Here is a 20432-nt window from a genome sequence, read left to right as displayed (position 1 = left end):
TTTGCCTGATCTTGAACTTTATATAAATGGAATTCTACAGTATGTATTTTTGTATATGCATGTGACTTCCTATGCTTTTCATTAGGCTGTGTATAGCAGTAGTTTTTCACTTTAAGTGCTATATTGTATTCTATCATTGAATGTGGTACACTTTATTCATTCTAATGTTCATGGATATTTGGGTTGTTTTCAGTTTTTGTTACTATGACTAATGCTGCATTTATTTCTACAATATGATAGCTGCGATGAGTACCATATATTCCATTTCACTTTCCTCTAGTATTTTGCACTGATTTTGGTGAGTATGTCCTGCCTTATAAGGTGTCTTATCTGTGGAAATGAAACATTTATTTTATTAAGTTGTAAATAAGTTTGAAATATCAACTTTCATTACATTGGGACAGTTTTCTCTGTTGACTTCCACTGAATCTTATCATGGTGATATGTTTGATCTGAGGAAATGTCTACCAAAGGTGTCCCAACAAATATTTATCCCATTAAAAACATAAGTAAATTAAAATTATTTTAGAATTGTTTTGTTACTTTATATAATTGATAATGTTTTTCAATATCATGAAATCAGTTGGAAATCATTGCTGTCCAGTAATGTTGCTATTTGAAGGGTCACTCCTTCTATTATGTTTTCTTAACCCGAACTGAAAAGCTCATTTGTATAAAACTGCAATTGGTGAGTCAAAATTTCTGGCCAAGGACATGTATATGTTACCAATTTGTTCCAAAGTTATGGTTAGAGTAATATAGCACTTCAATGTATGAAAGAAAGAAAACACATCAACAACACTATCAACAATATACAAAAAACAGTTCAACATGTAAAACTACCTAGAACGAATGTGGTGTTCTCAGAGTCAGTGTTTACTGTTCGTCTTTTAAAAATGTTTTCCAGTTCTCTGGCATAATGAGAGTGATGAAAACAAATAGGCAAAACCAAAGCTCATTCTGTTTGTGAAAAAAACACTAACATGTTCACATGTTCTGAAAAGGAAATATAATTTGTTCACACTCAAAAATTTATGCTTTGGAGAAATATAACAGCTGAGGTTGATCATGATAAAACAGGAAATGAGGAAGGCATGAAAACACTGTAACCCACATAAGGACCTCTTTCCAAAGTGTCAAGCTGTTTCTGTCTGGAATTTGGAAAAGAAATTCTTTCACTCTAGTTAATATATTCTTTGCCTCAAAGCTTAACAATTTTTTCTTTTTCTTTTTTTGAGATAATGACTCTGAACAGCATCCAACTGTACATTTTACTGTTGCAAATTCACTATTGTAATAAGGAATAGATGCTCTTTATTTCCATAGCGTGTAATATGGAGGAAAACAATTTTTGTTCTATTTCACCTAGTCACTTGATCTATCAAATCAGTACACAGAAAATTAAAGCAGATATTCAAGTGGTCCAATGCAAAGGGTTTTTTTTAGTTAAAATAATTCCAAAAAGTAATTCTTCCAATTTTCTGCTTTGTGATGGTGACCAATTTATGAACTTTCACATTTGAAAAACACAAATGTCTCCAGAGCGGAGATAGAGTTGGTAAATTCTGACACTAAATATATAAATGTGACCAAATTATTTCTTGGGGCCTGTTTCCTAATATAAAATCAGATTGTATTGATCTGAGTTCCCTTCTGATTTATCTTAAATTAGGGAACATTCGTGTAAGTCAGATGCTCTCCCAGAGTTTTCACTAACCTCTTCTTGGCCCTGTTCCAAAGGTGCTCCAGAGAAGCTCCTCTGGGTAGCTGCCTGGTGGCCACTGAACAACTGGAGATTCCTGATGACTGCAGCTGCCAGGCCTGCCCAGCCACTCCCACTTTTGCTGACATGATTTATGCTTAGCTTGGGTAGCATAGACCCATTCCCTCTCTTTCTTTCTATTACACTTCTTTCCTCTCTTCTGGCTTACTACCAATTTTGGGAAGGAGTTCGGTTTTTTTCTTTGGTAGAAATGTTTACTGACTGTAGAGCCAACTTCCACACCTTATTGGAAAAAAAAGGATAGACAAATAGTATTTTTGTGATTTTACAGTAGCTTAAAACTATAGGATTTTTTTCCCCATTACTTTGCAACAACTGATACTTTTGACCAGTTCTCTTTCCTAAGCATTTCTCTCCTTGAGCTATTACCCAAATTGTCCTAGTTCTTCTCTGCCTGTCCCTCAGCTATAGACAGTCACTGAGGCTCTGTGCTTGGCTTCTGTTCCTCTCTCCTCATAGGGATTCATCCTGTTGGAGTTCATCAAGCTACATAGGCCGAATTATCATTTTTATGACTCTAGTTGTGATTACTCTCTAGGACCACATTTCCCTTCTGTAACACTTCGCTGGGTACTCTTTGGGTACTTCAAAAATAATGTATTTAATTACTGAAGTTGTTTTTTTTTGTTGTTTTTTGTTTTGTTTTGTTTTTTTGAGATGGAGTCTCACTCTGTTGCTCAGGCTGGAGTGCAATAGCACGATCTCAGCTCACTGCAACCTCCACGTCCTGGGTTCAAGCAATTCTCCTGTCTTAGCCTCCTGAGTAGCTGTGATTACAGGCACCCGCCACCACGCCTGGCTAATTTTTGTATTTTTAATAGAGAAGGGGTTTCGCCATGTTGGCCAGGCTGGTCTCTAACTCCTGATCTCAGGTGATCCAACCACCTCATCCTCCCAGAGTGCTGGGATTACAGGCGTGAGCCACCACCCCCAGCCCTGAAGTAATTGTTTAATTAAAACTTTCTCTTTTGTAACTTTCTCATTTAAGTATGTGACACCATTGCTTTTCTAAGTCCCTAGTACTGAAACTTTATTTGGTTTTAGTCCACCGATCTCACCATTCATTAGAAATGTAATGATTAGTCCTGCCAAAAAGCTTCTGCACATCAAAGGAAACAATCAACAAAGTGAAGAGACAATCCATAGAATGAGGGAAAATATTTGCAAACTATCTGGCAAGAGCTTAATAACCAGAATATATAAGCAACTCTGACAATTCAATAGCAAAAACAAAACAAAAAACAACAAATAATCTAAAAATGGGCAAAAGATCTGAGCAGACATTTCTCAAAAGAAGACTTACAAATGGCCAACAGGTATACGAAAAAATTTTCGACATCACTAATCAGATAAATGCAAATCAAAACCACAGTGAGATATCTCACCCCAGTTTGAATGGCTTTTATCAAAAAGATGGAACAATGGACGGTGGCGAGGATGTGGAAAAAGGGGAACTCTAGTATACTGTTGGTGGGAATGTAAATTAGTATAGCCACTAAGGAAAACAATAGGGAGTTCTTCAAAAAACTAAAAATAGAACTACCATATGATCCAGCAATTTTATTACTGGGTATATATCCAAAAGAAAGGGAATTAATACATTGAAGAATATCTGTATTCCAATGTTTACTGCAGTGCTATTCACAATAGCCAAAATGTAGAATCAACCTAAGTGCTGATTAGTGGATGAATGAATAAAGAAAATGTAGTATATATGCACAATGACATATTGTTCAGCTATTTAAAAAAGTGAAATCCTGTCATTCGAAGGAAAATGGAACTGGAGGTCATTATGTTAAATGAAATAAGCCAAGCCCAGAAAGACCAATATCACACGTTCTCCTTCATATATGGGAGCTAAAAACAGAAAAAAGTGAATCTCATGGAGCTGGAGAGTAGATTTGTGGTTACCAGAGGCTGGGAACGGTAGCGTGGAGGAGGGAATGAAGAGAGGATGATTAATGAGGACAAATATACAGTTAGTTAGGAGGAAGACCTAGTGTTTGATAGATCAGTATGGAGACTATAGTTAACAATAATCTACTTGTACATTTCAATATGTACAATAATTCACATGTTCACAGCATAAGGAGGAATGTTTAATGTGGTGGATATTACCCTAACTTGATATTTACACATTATGTGAATGTATGAAAATATCAATGTACCCTGAAAATATGTCCATCTATTATGTATTAATAAAAAATATAAGGGACACTTACTTGTATCAGGCACAATATGTGCCAATGACATGGAATGAAAGAGCAAATAGGTGACTGGCACTCCCTTTTCTTTCACCTCTTTTCAATACTTGGCATTGAGTGGACACATGGTCTTCTAGAGGCTGTGAAGCCCCCTTTTCTTTTTGTTAATTGACTTCTTTAGAGTCTATCTCAAAACAACACTTCAGAAGTCATGAGGGAAAACAAGCATAATTGTATTGACTCTTTCTATATTTTGGATATTCTGAATAACTCTTGGATGCAGAAAACTTGTGAAAGGCAGTTTATTTGAAATTTTCCAAAGACAAAAAGGAATAAACTGAATTTCCTTTTCTTATTAATATAGCGTTAGTTCTGTCAGTCTTAAGCAATTTCTTTTACAAAGTGCAAATTACAGTGAATTGAGTCCTTTATTACAATATTTGAGGTTTGTTTTTACAGCTAAGTTGAGCAAATGTTACTTTTACTTTGTAAAGCCTTGTTATATCGCCTAGGTTCACCAGTCAACTTCATCACATTTTCCATATACCGGTGTAATCCAAAATAAAATTTAATATGATATTCTTTGCCCTGTGTATAGGTGTAGGAAATAAATATTGTTTTACATAGGTAATGAATGGTTACTAAGTCAAGACACACTTCCTTTTATTAAAAAATGAAAGAAATGTCTTATTTTTTGTTAATAGGACTCTATTAAGGTATAATTTATTTACAGTAAAATACTACAAATCTTAAGTGTATGCTGCATTTAAATTTTGACAAATGTATATACTTATGTAACCATCATCCAGATCAAGATAAAGAACATTTATTTATTTATTTATTTATTTATTTATTTATTTATTTATTTATTTATTTATTTTGAGATGGAGTCTCGCTCTGTCGCCCAGGCTGCAGTGCAGTGGCGCGATCTCAGCTCACTGCAAGCTCCACCCCCTGGGTTCACGCCATTCTCCTGCCTCAGCCTCCCGAGTAGCTGGGACTACAGGCACCCGCCACCACGCCCGGCTAATTTGTTGTATTTTTAGTAGAGACGGGGTTTCACCGTGTTAGCCAGGATGGTCTCGATCTCCTGACCTCGTGATCCACCCGCCTCGGCCTCCCAAAGTGCTGGGATTACAGACGTGAGCCACTGCACCCCGGCCTAAAGAACATTTCTTTAAATTGTCTGGTGTCCTATCACCCATTCTGCCCTGAGGCAAGCACAGTTCTGATTTTCATTGCTATAGATGGGTGTCGTTATTCAGCTTCACGTAAATCGAAGCATACTGTACACACTTGGGACTGGCTGCTTTGGCATACCATGGCATTTTTGAGACTTTGAGTTCTGTGCATCATTTTATTTTATTTCTAATTGTGTAAAAGTACACCCTTGTATGAGCATAATACCAATATGACTTCTATATGGTTCCTAGTTTAATATAGTTGATTTCTGAATCTGCAGGAGTTGTGCTGTTGTTGTTGTTGTTCGTTTTCTTCCCTTTCATCATTGACACCAGGACTCTAGGGTTCTGGTGTTTTGTTTGTTTGTTAATGCCCCAGGAACAATAAGACCCTGTCGGTTTTCCATTAAGTGTCCATTTGATGACTTGCAATTTTGGGAAGAGGGAATGTGTTCCATGGGGTGGAATCTAGGGATGTTTTACCATCGCCTTGTTTCTAGAAGGATAGTGGAATTGACCTCCTGAATGGCCAAGTGGTATATTGCCCATCTTCTGTTTTAAGGGCTATCTGAGCAAGTTCCACCATGGCATCCATTCCTGCTGCTGTTTTGATAGCTGCAATGATAAAGTAGATGATCCATCTAGTGCACTGATTTCTTCACTTTACTAACCTGCTTGTCTATTCTACCCCAGCCACTCACTTCCATGAGCAGTTCTGGGCCTTTCAGTGGTGCTAGCAGTGGTGCTAGCATTGTAGTATTAATTCTAAGAATCCCATTCTTTGCTTGCTGCTTCTTTTCATTCTAGATGATTTGTTGCAGTATCATCACTGCTGCTTTTTTTTTTTTTTTTTTTACCATGTTGAGATTACCTATCCATCAGCTACCGCTCACTATCTGCTAAGCCTCTGGCCTTCTTGTCTATGTGAGATATCATGGTCTACTGCAATACTGATACCCTTGAAGATACCCTCAATTTCTTTGCTTTCTCTTCCTCTTGCATACTCATCTGGCAAATCCCAACTCCAGTTATTTGAGAAAATTACTCAACTGAGGTGACTGGTTTCACTTTAAATTCAAGATAGAAAATTCAAATAGATAATCAAGATGGCCAAGCATTCTTACCCACTATAAGGTTTGCCTTTCTATTTGATGAAATAACTGCTTTATACTTTCTTTGCTTACATGCCCACATCCTGCTTTTCGTAGCCCCTCATTCCCCATAGCTGATGACTTCACTTCATTCTTCAATGAGAAGGTAAAAGCCATTGGAAAGAACACCCTCATTATTCCACCAACCAATTTATAAACTTGTCAATATCAGTACCTTTCTCTCCTTTTCCTTCTTGTGTAGTGGATAAAGTCTTCTAGCTTTCAAAGTCCTATTCTCTCTTTTGCTCAGGGTCCAGTCATCACGTTGCCAGTTGAATTTAGTGGACCCTTTTCTCTCTGAACTCATTTTAGCTCTGAGGGTCATTTGACACAGAGGACTACCCTGCTTTTATTTTGGAAGACACTTTTTCAATTCCACACTCTCCTGTATTTCCTTCCACATCACTGGATGCTCCTTCTCAGTCTCCTTTATGGACTTCATATTCTGTGTCTCATATATAAAGATGTAGTTCCTGCCTAGAAAACTACAACTCACCCAAAGCTTTAAATATCATTTTCTCACAGTATATTGGAGGCCAGACTAGTTTAGGTCATTAAGTTATATGTTCTTATTATACATATACATTGTGTTTTAATTTCATGTCATGTATCACATATGACAAATTATTTTGTGTGTACTTTCTTTGTTCAATGTCTTTATCCTCTTCTGTATTGTCTGTGGTGCCCAACATGTGTCCTACATGCCTATCACAGAGCCTGGAATGTAGCAGATGCCCAATATTTGCAGAACGAATGAACTCATATGTAAGTGACTGAAAGGGTTCAACAAATGTTAGTTCTCTTTCCCTTTCTCATCTCATATTTACAGAAGAATGGATACACCAGAGTTATGGAGTCAGAGGATACTACTATCAGTTCTATAGAAGAAAGACAAATTCATGGTGTGATGGATGTTACCAGATGTTAAAAATTATGGAACTGTTAAAAATTTTGGAACTGCTCATAGATACCTCGTACAGGCAGTTGGAAATATAGATCTAGAGCTCAGTAAAAAAGTCATATTTAAGGACCTGGATCTTCAAATTATAAAATTTTATTTTTTATATCTTTTAAAATGTGTTGTGTTTTGCTCCTATGTGTTTTAAAATGGAGGAAAAGAGCACAATTGGGTTTCAGGGGTCAAATGCCAGGATATGAGACATACAGTGCATCTGGTAAAAATTAAAATGATTTAAACTCTGATCTGATTAGAAAAGGTCAGTCTTGAAAAAGTTATAAAGGAAATTGTAACACAAATACAATTGTATTTTCTTCTCTCCTTCCCCATAGTTTTTGACAATAAATCCTGAGCACAGATCTGAGGCTTTTTTTCCTAGAAAAAACAGAAAAATATCCACTCAAACATAGTAGTCCTCCAAAGTCATGGTACATGAAAGGTTATGAGAGTTTGGGGATCTGATGAAGTTAATTATAGTCTTACAGCTCTGGATAAGACCCAAAAGCATTCAATTTCAAACAAAGGTCAGGGATAGTTAGAAAGTTTTATCACACTTAAGCTTGAACTCAAACAAGGTTGCATTAAATAGTGACGGTCCAGTGAGTATCATATTTCATAGCTGTATCAGGGACTTAGACTTCTTTAGATCTTCTAAGATCATATCAAAAATACTAGTATCCTTTTGTTTTTAAAAAATAAATGAGCATATTTGTATGAGCAAAACTGAATAAAGAAGGCTAAGATTCTTGTCTCCTCTGAACTATTTTGATCTTTATAAGAAGCTACTCTGAGGCAGCAAGGCTGTTCACCGCTCGGGCACTGCGTGTATCATGGGGCATTTCCCCTGAGCTGCAGACTAACTTCTGCGAAGTACTGGGCATGTTAACTTTGCAAACTCAGATTTCTTTCTACTAGGGTGATAAACTCATGTTTCTATGAAATAAACAGTCTCCAGTTTCGTTAGCAGATATGTAGGAGATCATTAGTATTAGGAGAGTCACTAGAAAAATCAAGCAAGAGGAGTGGAAGGAATGTGAGGAAGAACTAAGCTGAAAATAGTTTTCTGTCCTTTCCACGGCTGCTGGTAAATGTAGCACTGCACTCTGTCCCACAATTGAAGGTATTGTATTAATTCCAGGCTTTGAGGTAAATGAATTGCTAATGTTAAAACTGCCCATGTTTGAAGATCTCTTTGTCACTTCTTAGCCTATTTTGTCAAAACCAACTCCTTTAACTTTTAAAGTATTTTTTTTCCTTACATAAAGCACCAAGGCAGATGCTAATTCATTTATAAGCTTTTCTTCTCAACAGTGAAATACAGAAAAATCAATATCTAATGGTTTTTGTGCAAAGCTCAGTAAATAATAGATTTCATTTTCCATTCTAAAAAACTTGTGCCATTAGGAAGTTGGGAGAGGAAGATTACTAGCAATTAAACAAGAAATGATGGTAATGCTACAGGCCCCCCCAAAAGAGTATCAAGAAATCAACTATAGGTAATAAAAATAAACTGTTACATCTGATTTAGGGTAGCAGGCACAAAAAAGGTGACAGCTGATGCATGCAACATACCTCTCTCTGATTCTTCACAATTTCACAGTTCTTGGGCTTGTGGGGATGTGTACGTTGATGTGTGTAAACATAATTCAGATGAGGATTATGTTTCAGATCTATTGATCTAAGATACCCTTTTCATGAATAACCTAAGATATGAATTTTGGGGTTGAGTAAGCATAAATGAGAGGAGGTTCTTTCATATTTGAGCTTTGTGGATATAAACTCAGCTTCTCCTTATTACTGTTATTTTATCGAGCTACTTGAACTAGACAGATAATTTGCTTATGGCAAGAGCTAGGGATTGGGACATATTGTCCCATATAAATATTTAAAATATATATTTAGTATGGCATTGTCACCTTGGAGACCAGCAGAAATAAGAAGTATATTGCAGATGAGCAAAATTTAGTCCCGAGAATATTTGCTTAGCTCATTAGCTGTTAGGTAATAGTCTAGCTATGTATATGTAGTTGTATGCATAGCTTTGTAAATGCCAACTTGAAATATTACTAAATCATTTTGTAATATAATTTTTAAAAATCCCTGCCTGGAAAGTTTTATGGAATCCATTTGTTTATGCTCCAAGCAAAGATATGTAAGTAACAACATCAAATTAGACTCAATTCAGTGACAGTTGCTATAGTTTTTGCCAAAATTTTGTATTTGAGCACATGCAAATTTCTGAAGAATTACAAATGTGTAATTTATTTACATGACTTATTTTTGATAGATATTTATTTTTAAGTAGAAAACTCACAAGTCTATATATGGATGAGGATAATTTATAAACCTAATACCATAAAATTTACATCTTCAGAAATATTCTCATCTCAAGAATATCTCTTTAAAAATACATGTAACATTTTAATACGGAATAAAATACAGAATGCCAAAAACTAGGTAACTTTTTGTTCTCTTTTAAATGATAATACAATCATTTTGCTAATAAAGTTATTTTTGGAATAGTTTTTGTCAAAATAGCAACAAGCACTAATGTTACTCATTGTTTATTGGCTGAGATCTTCACAGAAATTGTGTGCTAAAAATTATCAGGAGAACAAGGGAAGGAGCTGTGTGTGGTATTGAGGAATTCTCATTTCTGTCATGGGCAAGAGCAACAGTTGCTGCTGCTACCTATCCCCAGTAGAGATACTTATTTCTCTGGCAGGAAGGGTGATACTCTTTTCGGGACTGCTATGTTAAAGTGTATTATCGGCAAGTTCAACTGGAAATAAAATTTATTTTCATTAGAAAATACAAGTGGTCAACAAAAGCTTCTGCCTTTTATTGTTCCCCATGTTAACATAAAACAACTTTTTTTTTTTTTTTTTGAGATGGGGTCTTACTCTGTCACCCAGTCTGGAGTGCAGTGGCTTGAGCTTGGCCCACTGCAGCTTTGACTTCCAGGGCTCAAGTGATCCTCCCAACTCAGTCTCCTGAATAGCTGAAACTACAGGCACACGCCACCACACCAGCTGATTTTTGCATTTTTTGTAGAGACGGGGTTTTGCCACATTGCCCAGACTGGTCTTGAACTCCTGGGCTAAAACAATTTTTTTCCCCCACCATGTTGGCCTCCCAAAGTGAGTGCTGGGATTACAGGCGTGAGCGCTTGTGCCCAGCCATAAAATCCTTTTAAGTGAAACTTTTTTTGTTGATGTCCTTTCTCTAATTTAAGTGTTCGTATTTCCTTTCTGTGTCAAAAGAGAAGCACATACCATTTAATTTTTAATAAAGCTTTCTCAGGGGCATTATTTAAAGAAATCTTTACATATAATTAAATGTTTTAAGGTAATTGTGTATTATTTTCTACTTTTATATTGACATTAATTCCTGACAATTTGCCATGCTTATGATGTGTATTTCTTAGCTAAGTAATATTAGCTTTGTAGCTCTTCTATAAAAGGTATAATAATCTACTCTTCAAGATGTCAAATGAATCTACCCTATAGATGAAACATTTTGAGATAATTAGAATTGTTATTATTATGATGGCCAAAACCACAACTCCTTTTGTACCAACCTAATATATACATAAAATATGCATTCTGGTCACTACTCACCAAATATTTTTAAAAAATGAAATTTCTCTTTTCAAAATACCTGCATAATTTCCTCCAACAAGCACAAAAATACCATTGAGTTGAATGGTAGCTATTTTACCTATAGAAGGGGCTCACTACCCCTCTTAAGAACTTCACCAAGTTCACTGGGTTGTAATAACACTTGCTTATCTCTTTGAGTTGCTTTCAGATCTAGGAGCTAATAGTAGGAGGAGTACTGTGTCGTCTGTTAAAAGTAAAAGAACATTAGGTGATAGTCCACAGGGCAAACCAGCTACCTGAGCATAGGCAGAAAATTGCCTCCCAGTTGGTATTCATAATATTAATACTTCCATAAGCATAAAGCATACCTCTTTCAGGATTAAGGGGTCATGCTCTTCTCATGCATGGGGGTGAACAGCATTTCCTCAGGATTTGGGTGGTTTGTTGAGAATGGAAACTCGTTCTCATGAGCATACTGACATTGAATAAGAGGACATGTAGATAGAATAAACATGAATGTAGTTCCAGGAGAAAAAAATCGGACACACAGAATTGACAAGAGCCTGCTCACCACCAAATTGAGATCTAGTCTGAGCAAAAAATGTGAGTCTGAGCAAAACAAAAGAAAGCTAATATTGGAAATGTGCTTATAACTAAAATGTGTTTTTCAGAACGCTGTAAATGTAAGCCTATTAGAGCTACACAGAAGACCTATTTCCGGAACAATTACAACTATGGTAAGGAAAACTTCATGGTTGATGTATAAACTGCTGTGTTAAGAGAGGTGTGTGGATGCACCTATGAGGATGTGCACATGTAAACGAGTGGAGCCATTTAAGAATAAGGCTTAAAAACAGAAGGACTATTTTTAGGAGCATAGTCCCTCTGCCCCGACCAATTAAAATGTCTCACACGGGCAAAATGCTTAACACTTGGTTGATGTTGAAGCACATCAAGCAGTATTGTCATCCTAGAGCCATGCACTTAAGTACACAGAGATAAGTATCAAGATACATGGGACTCTTCCCTGCCTGGAGGCTGAAGGAGGATTTGAGCTCAAGTTGGGTTGCATAGGCCATCGGTTGTGCTTCACTGAGTGAACAGCAGAGCACTTTGATGCATAAGGAACTGTTAAAAGACTCAAACTTGACTTCTTCAGTCAGACTATCCCATGAAAAACACTGACAGATTTGGAAAGTAACACTTGTAGAAGTTGCTGGTATTCAGCGAGGGAAATGTGTGGTTATCTAGCTTGACTTAAAATCCGACATTCTAATAAACTAAATATTAATTGAAGAGCCACCAATCCAAATGTAGCTGACAAACTTAACTGAAGGATTAAAAAGCCTGCCATTTTTGCGCCAGGGACTGTGCTAAGTGATTTCCATACATTATCTTTAATTTTCTCAGCTGCCCCATGAGAGATATTACCATCTTGATTTTATCAATGATTATTGAACCTAAGTTGTCCCTTCTTTGATTGTTCACAACGTACTTTGGATGCTGGTGTATATTTTAGAGTCATAAATTCATTTATACAGTCATTATATTTAGAAAGGGCAATTAACAGAGCTTTCCCGTTAACACATAAGGGACTGATATTTACTGTATTCCATATGCATTTTGATTTTTTCTAATATCTATGGTATTAATAAAAGGTATGTTACTATCTCTGCATAAGACTATTGATGTTGAGTCAATGAGTAAACATGGAGATTAAACAGACTTTTACAGTGAACCTTATTAAAATAAGAGTTTTATTATTGCATTTATGTACACTATTTTAAAGTATATAGGATACATACAGCAGATTTATTTCTTCTATACTTTTGAGAATTGAAAGGAGAGAAATGAATAAGACTGTAAAAGTTATCGTCAATATCTTTCAAAATGCAGTGTATTAAAAATATAAAGTTGAAAATTTTTGGTTTAGTTAAATCTCTTTAAAACAAATCCACCTTGTTTCCCAAATTTTTCTTCAATGGAATTAATTTCTATGTTTTGCCTGCTACTCCTCTTAAGAGGAATGTAGCTGTTCTTAGTCAATGATGGATGCTCTTTCTAAGTTTGTAAGCTTATATTTATGTAAGAAGTCAAATGCCTGGCTGCTTATCTAAGAACCCGCTTCTTTACAGATTGATGTGAAGAAGCCTAGGGAAAAGGGAGGCCTTAATTTCTAGGAGATTAGCTTGTTAAGATTGAAAAATGCTTTCTGAACTTTTATATACTGTAACACTAAGAATAAAAACATATCAATTTTATATCAGGGAAATGTAATTATTTATATTTATTTTATGTATCCTATTATCAAGTTTTATTTTATCTAGCTTCTTTAGTGCTTCAATGGTTGTTGCTGTTATTTTTGTTAAAAATTGAATGACAAGTCATGGAAAGTGAAGGTCTTAGAGAAAGTAGCTGAATGAATATCATAATAAAATGGGATATGGATTATAATTAATGGAAAGGAGCAGATAATTTCTTTTTTGTAGCCAAGTAATAGCTAAGTTGATCATAGTTTCAGGATTGCCATTTGTCTGGGATTTCTTACAGTTTCTTTGGGGAAGGGAGGCACTCAAATGGTTAAATAGAAGGAAGAACTCTGAAAAGGAAGTATATTTTACTTCCAAAATATTTTTATCTTCTATATCTGCATGTCAAGGTGGGAGCAGTTGGAAATTCAGACAAAACCTCTACTTCATTTAGATTAATTCTGGGAAAAACTCCTTAAGTGTTAACCAAATTACTTGAGTGAAAAAGTAGGTCTTGTAGAAAGATATTTATTTTGGAGTGGGTACATGTGCTAAAAATTTCTAATGAAATAGTAGACACTGGGTAAATAAATCATTAGTTTGAGAACATTTGCACAGTTCACTAATCTCTAATAGTTGATGGATGCTATGAAGCACGTTCACTTAAGCCAGGACACACAAAAATGCCTGCTAGCTGGGGTTGTGAATTTCTCATCTGATTCTCCCAAATGGCATTTCAAAAAGGGCAATCTTATCTTTTGTTAAATACAGAATAGGGAGAACATGAATAGACAGAGGCTCCACTTGCCAGTCAAACCAAGCGAGGACAGTTGGGTAGTTACAGTTTGTTTGCTACACGTTCTCATACTTGAGGCAACTAATTCTCGGAAGACTGAAATGTGAAGCTTTTAGAATTCATTAGTAACTAATTTCTGTCATGTGTGTTGTACTGGTAGAATAAGTTTTTGTGACGAAATTGGAACATTAATGGGGGGAATGGTTGATTTCCCCCCATTATATATAAAAAATATATAATATATAAAATATATATATTTTATTTTATATTATTTTATATATATATAAAAATATATATATAAAAAATATAAATATATATATAAAAAATATAAAAATGGTTTTATATTTTTCAAGGATTACTTTCTTCTAATCCTTTATAGTCCAAAATCTCTAAAATATGTGGGAAAGTACTCAGATTAAAGTGGTTTGCAATTATATGCCTAAGAAGTTTTTGAAATGTTGACTCATTTGGATAAACGGTGTTTTCCTCTGTATAATGTCCATGGATAGTGAACTGGAGCAATGAGGGTACTGGGAGAAATGCCACTGGCTTTTTACTGATATTTTTACTTCTTTCTTGGTGTTTTAAAACTTCTCTTTTTAAAAGCTCATTTACTAGAAGCAGGAATCTAAACAACTTGACTCTTTTAAAGGGGAGAGATACAGAAAAGAAGCAGATCTGTACTTTCTAGATTCTGAGTCACATACTTTAACTTTGCAACTGAAGGCAGTTTGTTGTTACATTGATAAGTAAAGCAAGTCTTGTGAGATAAATTGGATGCCAATATATCCATTGAGAGAGGTAGAATAATGCCATTGACATGTGAGAATACATTCCATAGCACGTGAGGGAAAGGAATGTTGGAGTGTCTGACTTCAAAGCAGATGGAGGAAATAAGATCTAGTGGTGACAATTTTTATTCAAGAAGTAAATATAGCCCACTTAGAGGAGAATATAAAAGATAATCTGTACCGAACACAAAGGAAAAAAGGACCTAATATCCGAACAAAGAAGAAAATGTAGCCCACCTAAAGGAGAATATAAAAGATAATCTGTACTGACCACAAAGAAAGAAAGGAGCTAATATCTGAACAGTGGGCCAAGATGAGGAAGGTGAAAAGATTGCAGAACCAGTTTGGGAACACTACTGAGCAGGACAATTTTATAACATTAAAGAGGCCCACTACTTGAGAAAACCTGTTAATGGACCTGATAAAACAGTGTCGACAAGGAATAAAGCATATTTAAGTATTAGGTCTTTTCATATAGTAAAATTAACATAGTTTAAATTCCTCTTGGCAGCAATTGGAACTGCACATGCATATATACACATCCAAAATGGAATTTTAGAGAAAAATTGTATCAGATTGTTGACTCAATCTTTGATTCTCTAAATGGATTTCTCAAAAGCACATGCACACACATGCATAAATACATGCAAATATATACACAGCCACAAATTGGAAAGAGAGCAGGGCTGAGCATTAGGTCAGGTGTGTTGTTTTATGTCACACACTACAGTCTAAGGCAAAAATATCTGGCTGACTTTTCTGTTCCATTCGTTGAATATCAAGTGGATAAGAATTAACTAAAGAGAAGCCTACTTTGGCTTTTTTTGAATGGGGTAGCTATTATGTGTCATATTATTATCAGCTTTTCTTGTCTTTTATCCCAGTCATTCGGGCTAAAGTTAAAGAGATAAAGACTAAGTGCCATGATGTGACTGCAGTAGTGGAGGTGAAGGAGATTCTAAAGTCCTCTCTGGTAAACATTCCACGGGACACTGTCAACCTCTATACCAGCTCTGGCTGCCTCTGCCCTCCACTTAATGTTAATGAGGAATATATCATCATGGGCTATGAAGATGAGGAACGTTCCAGGTAATTCACTCTTTAAGGATACAGAATAACTACTTTGCTTATCCTACTCTCATTAAATTTGTCTCTAGAGATGCTACCCTCGCATTTTTACATTGGGATCTGTCTATGTTCTTGGGGATTACAGATAAGTTTTAGTTGGGTTTCTTGATTTCATATATGGAATGGGTGTATGCGTGTAGTTTATAGGTTTACATTTTTCTTGGGAGAGGGACCATAACTTCATTTGTTTCTTAAAGGGGTCTGTGACTTACAAATGGTTAATAATTACTGTTCTAAATCTTAGCTGTCCTATTCAAGAATAAACATATAAGTCTTTCTTGTTCAAGTACTGTTTCCTTGTACTTTTCAGTAACAGGTTTTAGTTTTTCAAAAATGATTGCTTCTTTCAAAAATACAGATTACTCTTGGTGGAAGGCTCTATAGCTGAGAAGTGGAAGGATCGGCTCGGTAAAAAAGTTAAGGTAAGCCTGTATTTTATGTTTGAAGTAATACACAGAAAACAAAACAAAAGTAGAAAACCAGCCATCTGTCATTGAAATGAAATAGCTGCCTTCAACCATATGAGAAATATTAAAATTTAGTATGCATATATTTATATACTCCAAGAGCTGAATTTGTCTTTAATGTCTATTTTATTTAAGGAATGAGTTCCCTGTATGTGTATCAAAGATCTAACTACAGTTGCCCTAATGTCTCTTCACAAGGAGTCTAGCTGTAGTCCAGTCCTGGTAGGGTGGTTTCATGTTGTCAGGCTCCTTCTAGCTTATCACTCTACCATTTTTAAAGGCATCGCTTTCATACTCATGTTCACCTGGAGGTCACAAGATGGCTGCTCTGCCTCTAGTATCACATGTACATTTCAGGCAGGAAAAAGAGGAGGTAAAAGGGATTTCCAAGAGCCTCATCAAGCAGTTTTTACTTAGCTGCAAAACAGGCTAGAAAATGTAGTCTTTTTAAACCTGGGGATATTGCCTCTTTGAACAAACTGCAGTTTGTGAGAAGGGGAGAATAAATGATGGGAAGGAAAATAAACAATGATGTCCGATGAATAAACAGCAATTCCTATGTACAAAGTGTAGCTACATTCATCTGTCTAGAAGAGATCTGAATAAATTAGGTCCTTAGAGCAGTAATGTAGCCTTATTTTTAAGCCAAATAACTCTTAGATTGTGGAATTGATACATTTTTTAAAATCACATAGTACATTACTGTATTATAGAAGGTTTTGTTTCTTCTTACTGCACTAAGCAAATCTGTTTTAAAGAAAAGAATGGGGTGGGGGAATGCATGGGGGGGACAAAAAAATCTCAAAGGATGTGTGGGTGGGTGGGGGGAGTGGGAACTGTACCAAACATAATACATCCTCTTCCTTCTGCAAGTTTGAAGGCTTGGGAAACATTTACATGGTAAGTTAAACACCCCTGGGCGGTTTATCTTATACATCTGGCACTTGACACGGCAGACACGTTTGGGTTTAAGTGACCTACAAAAATGTAGAGGGCATTATTTTGTAAGGAGAAACTACCCTCCAGTAAGTTCTTCTCCCCTTCAGTAGATTTGTCAAAAGGGAGATGCATTTCAAGTTCAGACTTGCGGGCATTCTCTCTGCATCTCTCTTCAATTAGTTTGGTGTTTATTAAAGAAAAAAGTGGCTCTTGTTCAGTATGTTGGAATCTCTTACTGTCTTTAATTTGGTTTTCTGCTTGCTAATGCAGAACTGGAATTTGTCCTAAATTCCTGTACCAGTTGGAAAAGCTTTCAATATCCCTGCTGCAAAGCATGTAACAAGGCTTACTGCTCCTCTTTTGGTACCAAAACCATATCATTGTGTTGTTGACAGGACACATGGCTTGTTTGTCCTGTTTCCCATTGCTTCCTGCAATATTTCCCATTGTTTTCCGCAGGGGACTTGCAGAGTTATTATTGTAAAGTCATTTATATTCTCAGTCTGGATTTAAATATTCTAAAGGAAAGAAACCAATAATTTGAACAATTTTAAATTCATATGCAGATATTGAGGGCTAAAGAGTTTGGGTAGAAAATCTCCTTTGGCCAGAATTATTGAGATTCCTATTTTAGTTTTCCAGTCAATTTGAAGATGTGTGAAAAGAGTTTTATGGAGGATGTTATTTTTTCAATCAGATTTGCTCTTAGCTGAGTTGTGCTCTCAGTGGATGAATCAATAATTTTATAAGAAACATTATGATGTTTTTTTCATGCAAATGGTTGTTTACCTAAGTCTCTTATAGCAGACGATTCAAGATGTTTGGACTTCCTTGGGAAGTTGAGAATCAGACTGTTTTTAAAATATGAAGACAAGATTGTGGAGTAAAGAATACTGAAATGAAGAATTACCTTCAGTAACAGAAAAACAATAACACATTTACTATGTGCTAAGCACTTTATATTTTTATTAACCTTCAGATGTATCTACTTATAAGTAGATTCTATTATCAGTTCCGACATATACATGATGAAAATGAGGTCTAGTAAGTTCAAGAAACTTCACACAGTAAGTGGTGGAGTTAGAATTTGAACTTGGGCCATCTGACCCAAGGATCTGATGGTGCTTGCTCTTTAAAGTGTGGTCCCTGGACCAGCAACACAGGTATCACCTGGGAGCTTGTTAGTAATGAAAATCTTCAGCCCTGTCTCAGACCTGCTAAATGAGAATTTGCAATTTTAACAAATTCCCCATATGATATCCGTGTTTGAAGTTTGGGAAGTACAGCTGTAGTTCGTATTCCCTACCTATCCTCATGTAATATAACTTCCATTTAACTTAAATTACATGAAAATATTATTGACATTGTTAATATGAAATATTACTAAACTTGATTGTGTTTATTAAAAACATTGCTAATACCTGCTTTGTAACACTTAGAACGAGGGCAGGACCTTGTCTGTTTTATTCATTGTACTTAGTGGATATTACTTAGAAAAATATTTTTGAGACCCCCCCCATCCCTCAAAAAAATTTCCATTTTTTTTTTCACTGCTCAAATCACATAGACTTTAAAAGGCTATGTTCTTATGTGTATTAAGAGAGGATGTTGAAAAATAGCCTTCCCTTCAAATTCTGTGTGTAAATCTTCCATTTGTTGAGTATCTGTGAAGCACTAGCCTCCTGTATGTTACCTCAGGAAATACGCAGAGATATAGGGAGAGATTTCTGTCATCGTTTACAGACATGGACATTTTAAGTTTAAGGTTTGATAAGAAAGCATTACTAAATACATTATAGATGGGCAACTTTGCACTTGTTAAAATCAGAGAATAATGTTCATATTGCATCAGTTTTCTTGTTACCCTGGGAAATAGATTGATACTTTTGGAAAAGTAGCAAAATGCTTCAGAGATCTGAACTTGCAGTCTGACCCAGTTGTTAGAATCATGGAAATAATGACCCTGGTGATATGAGCTTGTGACTATTTTCTATTTTAAATTTCACAGCGCTGGGATATGAAGCTTCGTCATCTTGGACTCAGTAAAAGTGATTCTAGCAATAGTGATTCCACTCAGAGTCAGAAGTCTGGCAGGAACTCGAACCCCCGGCAAGCACGCAACTAAATCCCGAAATACAAAAAGTAACACAGTGGACTTCCTATTAAGACTTACTTGCATTGCTGGACTAGCAAAGGAAAATTGCACTATTGCACATCATATTCTATTGTTTACTATAAAAATCATGTGATAACTGATTATTACTTCTGTTTCTCTTTTGGTTTCTGCTTTTCTCTTCTCTCAACCCCTTTGTAATGGTTTGGGGGCAGACTCTTAAATATATTGTGAGTTTTCTATTTCACTAATCATGAGAAAAACTGTTCTTTTGCAGTAATAATAAATTAAACATGCTGTTACCAGAGCCTCTTTGCTGGAGTCTCCAGATGTTAATTTACTTTCTGCACCCCAATTGGGAATGCAATATTGGATGAAAAGAGAGGTTTCTGGTATTCACAGAAAGCTAGATATGCCTTAAAACATACTCTGCCGATCTAATTACAGCCTTATTTTTGTATGCCTTTTGGGCATTCTCCTCATGCTTAGAAAGTTCCAAATGTTTATAAAGGTAAAATGGCAGTTTGAAGTCAAATGTCACATAGGCAAAGCAATCAAGCACCAGGAAGTGTTTATGAGGAAACAACACACAAGATGAATTATTTTTGAGACTGTCAGGAAGTAAAATAAATAGGAGCTTAAGAAAGAATATTTTGCCTGATTGAGAAGCACAACTGAAACCAGTAGCCGCTGGGGTGTTAATGGTAGCATTCTTCTTTTGGCAATACATTTGATTTGTTCATGAATATATTAATCAGCATTAGAGAAATGAATTATAACTAGACATCTGCTGTTATCACCGTAGTTTTGTTTAATTTGCTTCCTTTTAAATAAACCCATTGGTGAAAGTCTTTTTTTTTCTCTTCTTTTAAAATAAATCAGAATTGCCGTATTGACCAGGAAAAGATTATGTATGCACATGCACCAGGGTTAGTTTTTAAAAGTACATGGCTCTATAAAAATGCTGTAGATTACAGAATGATAAAATGTGCAGGTGTTTTTGTTTTTGTTTTTTCTGTTGTGTGTGTATCTGTATTTGTGTACATGTGTGTCCTTGCACTCACACCCAA

At 35.6% G+C, this 20432-nt stretch overlaps 1 protein-coding gene across 1 annotated transcript in view; it reads left to right on the top strand.

The window, feature by feature from the left end:
• The window catches only part of FRZB (frizzled related protein), a 33300-nt gene extending 13087 nt beyond the window's left edge, over nucleotides 1-20213 (top strand). Inside the window, exons 3-6 of the mRNA XM_003823528.5 lie at nucleotides 11551-11616; nucleotides 15600-15804; nucleotides 16202-16265; nucleotides 19258-20213. Coding sequence (XP_003823576.1) covers nucleotides 11551-11616; nucleotides 15600-15804; nucleotides 16202-16265; nucleotides 19258-19374 — 452 coding nt within the window. The 3' untranslated portion in view covers nucleotides 19375-20213. The remainder of the gene's footprint in view (nucleotides 1-11550; nucleotides 11617-15599; nucleotides 15805-16201; nucleotides 16266-19257) is intronic.
• The last annotated feature ends 219 nt before the right edge of the window (nucleotides 20214-20432 follow it).

This window comes from Pan paniscus, chromosome 13 (assembly GCF_029289425.2).
Source record: "Pan paniscus chromosome 13, NHGRI_mPanPan1-v2.0_pri, whole genome shotgun sequence".
Lineage (NCBI taxonomy): Eukaryota > Metazoa > Chordata > Mammalia > Primates > Hominidae > Pan > Pan paniscus.
This window is presented reverse-complemented; position numbering and strand designations above follow the sequence as displayed.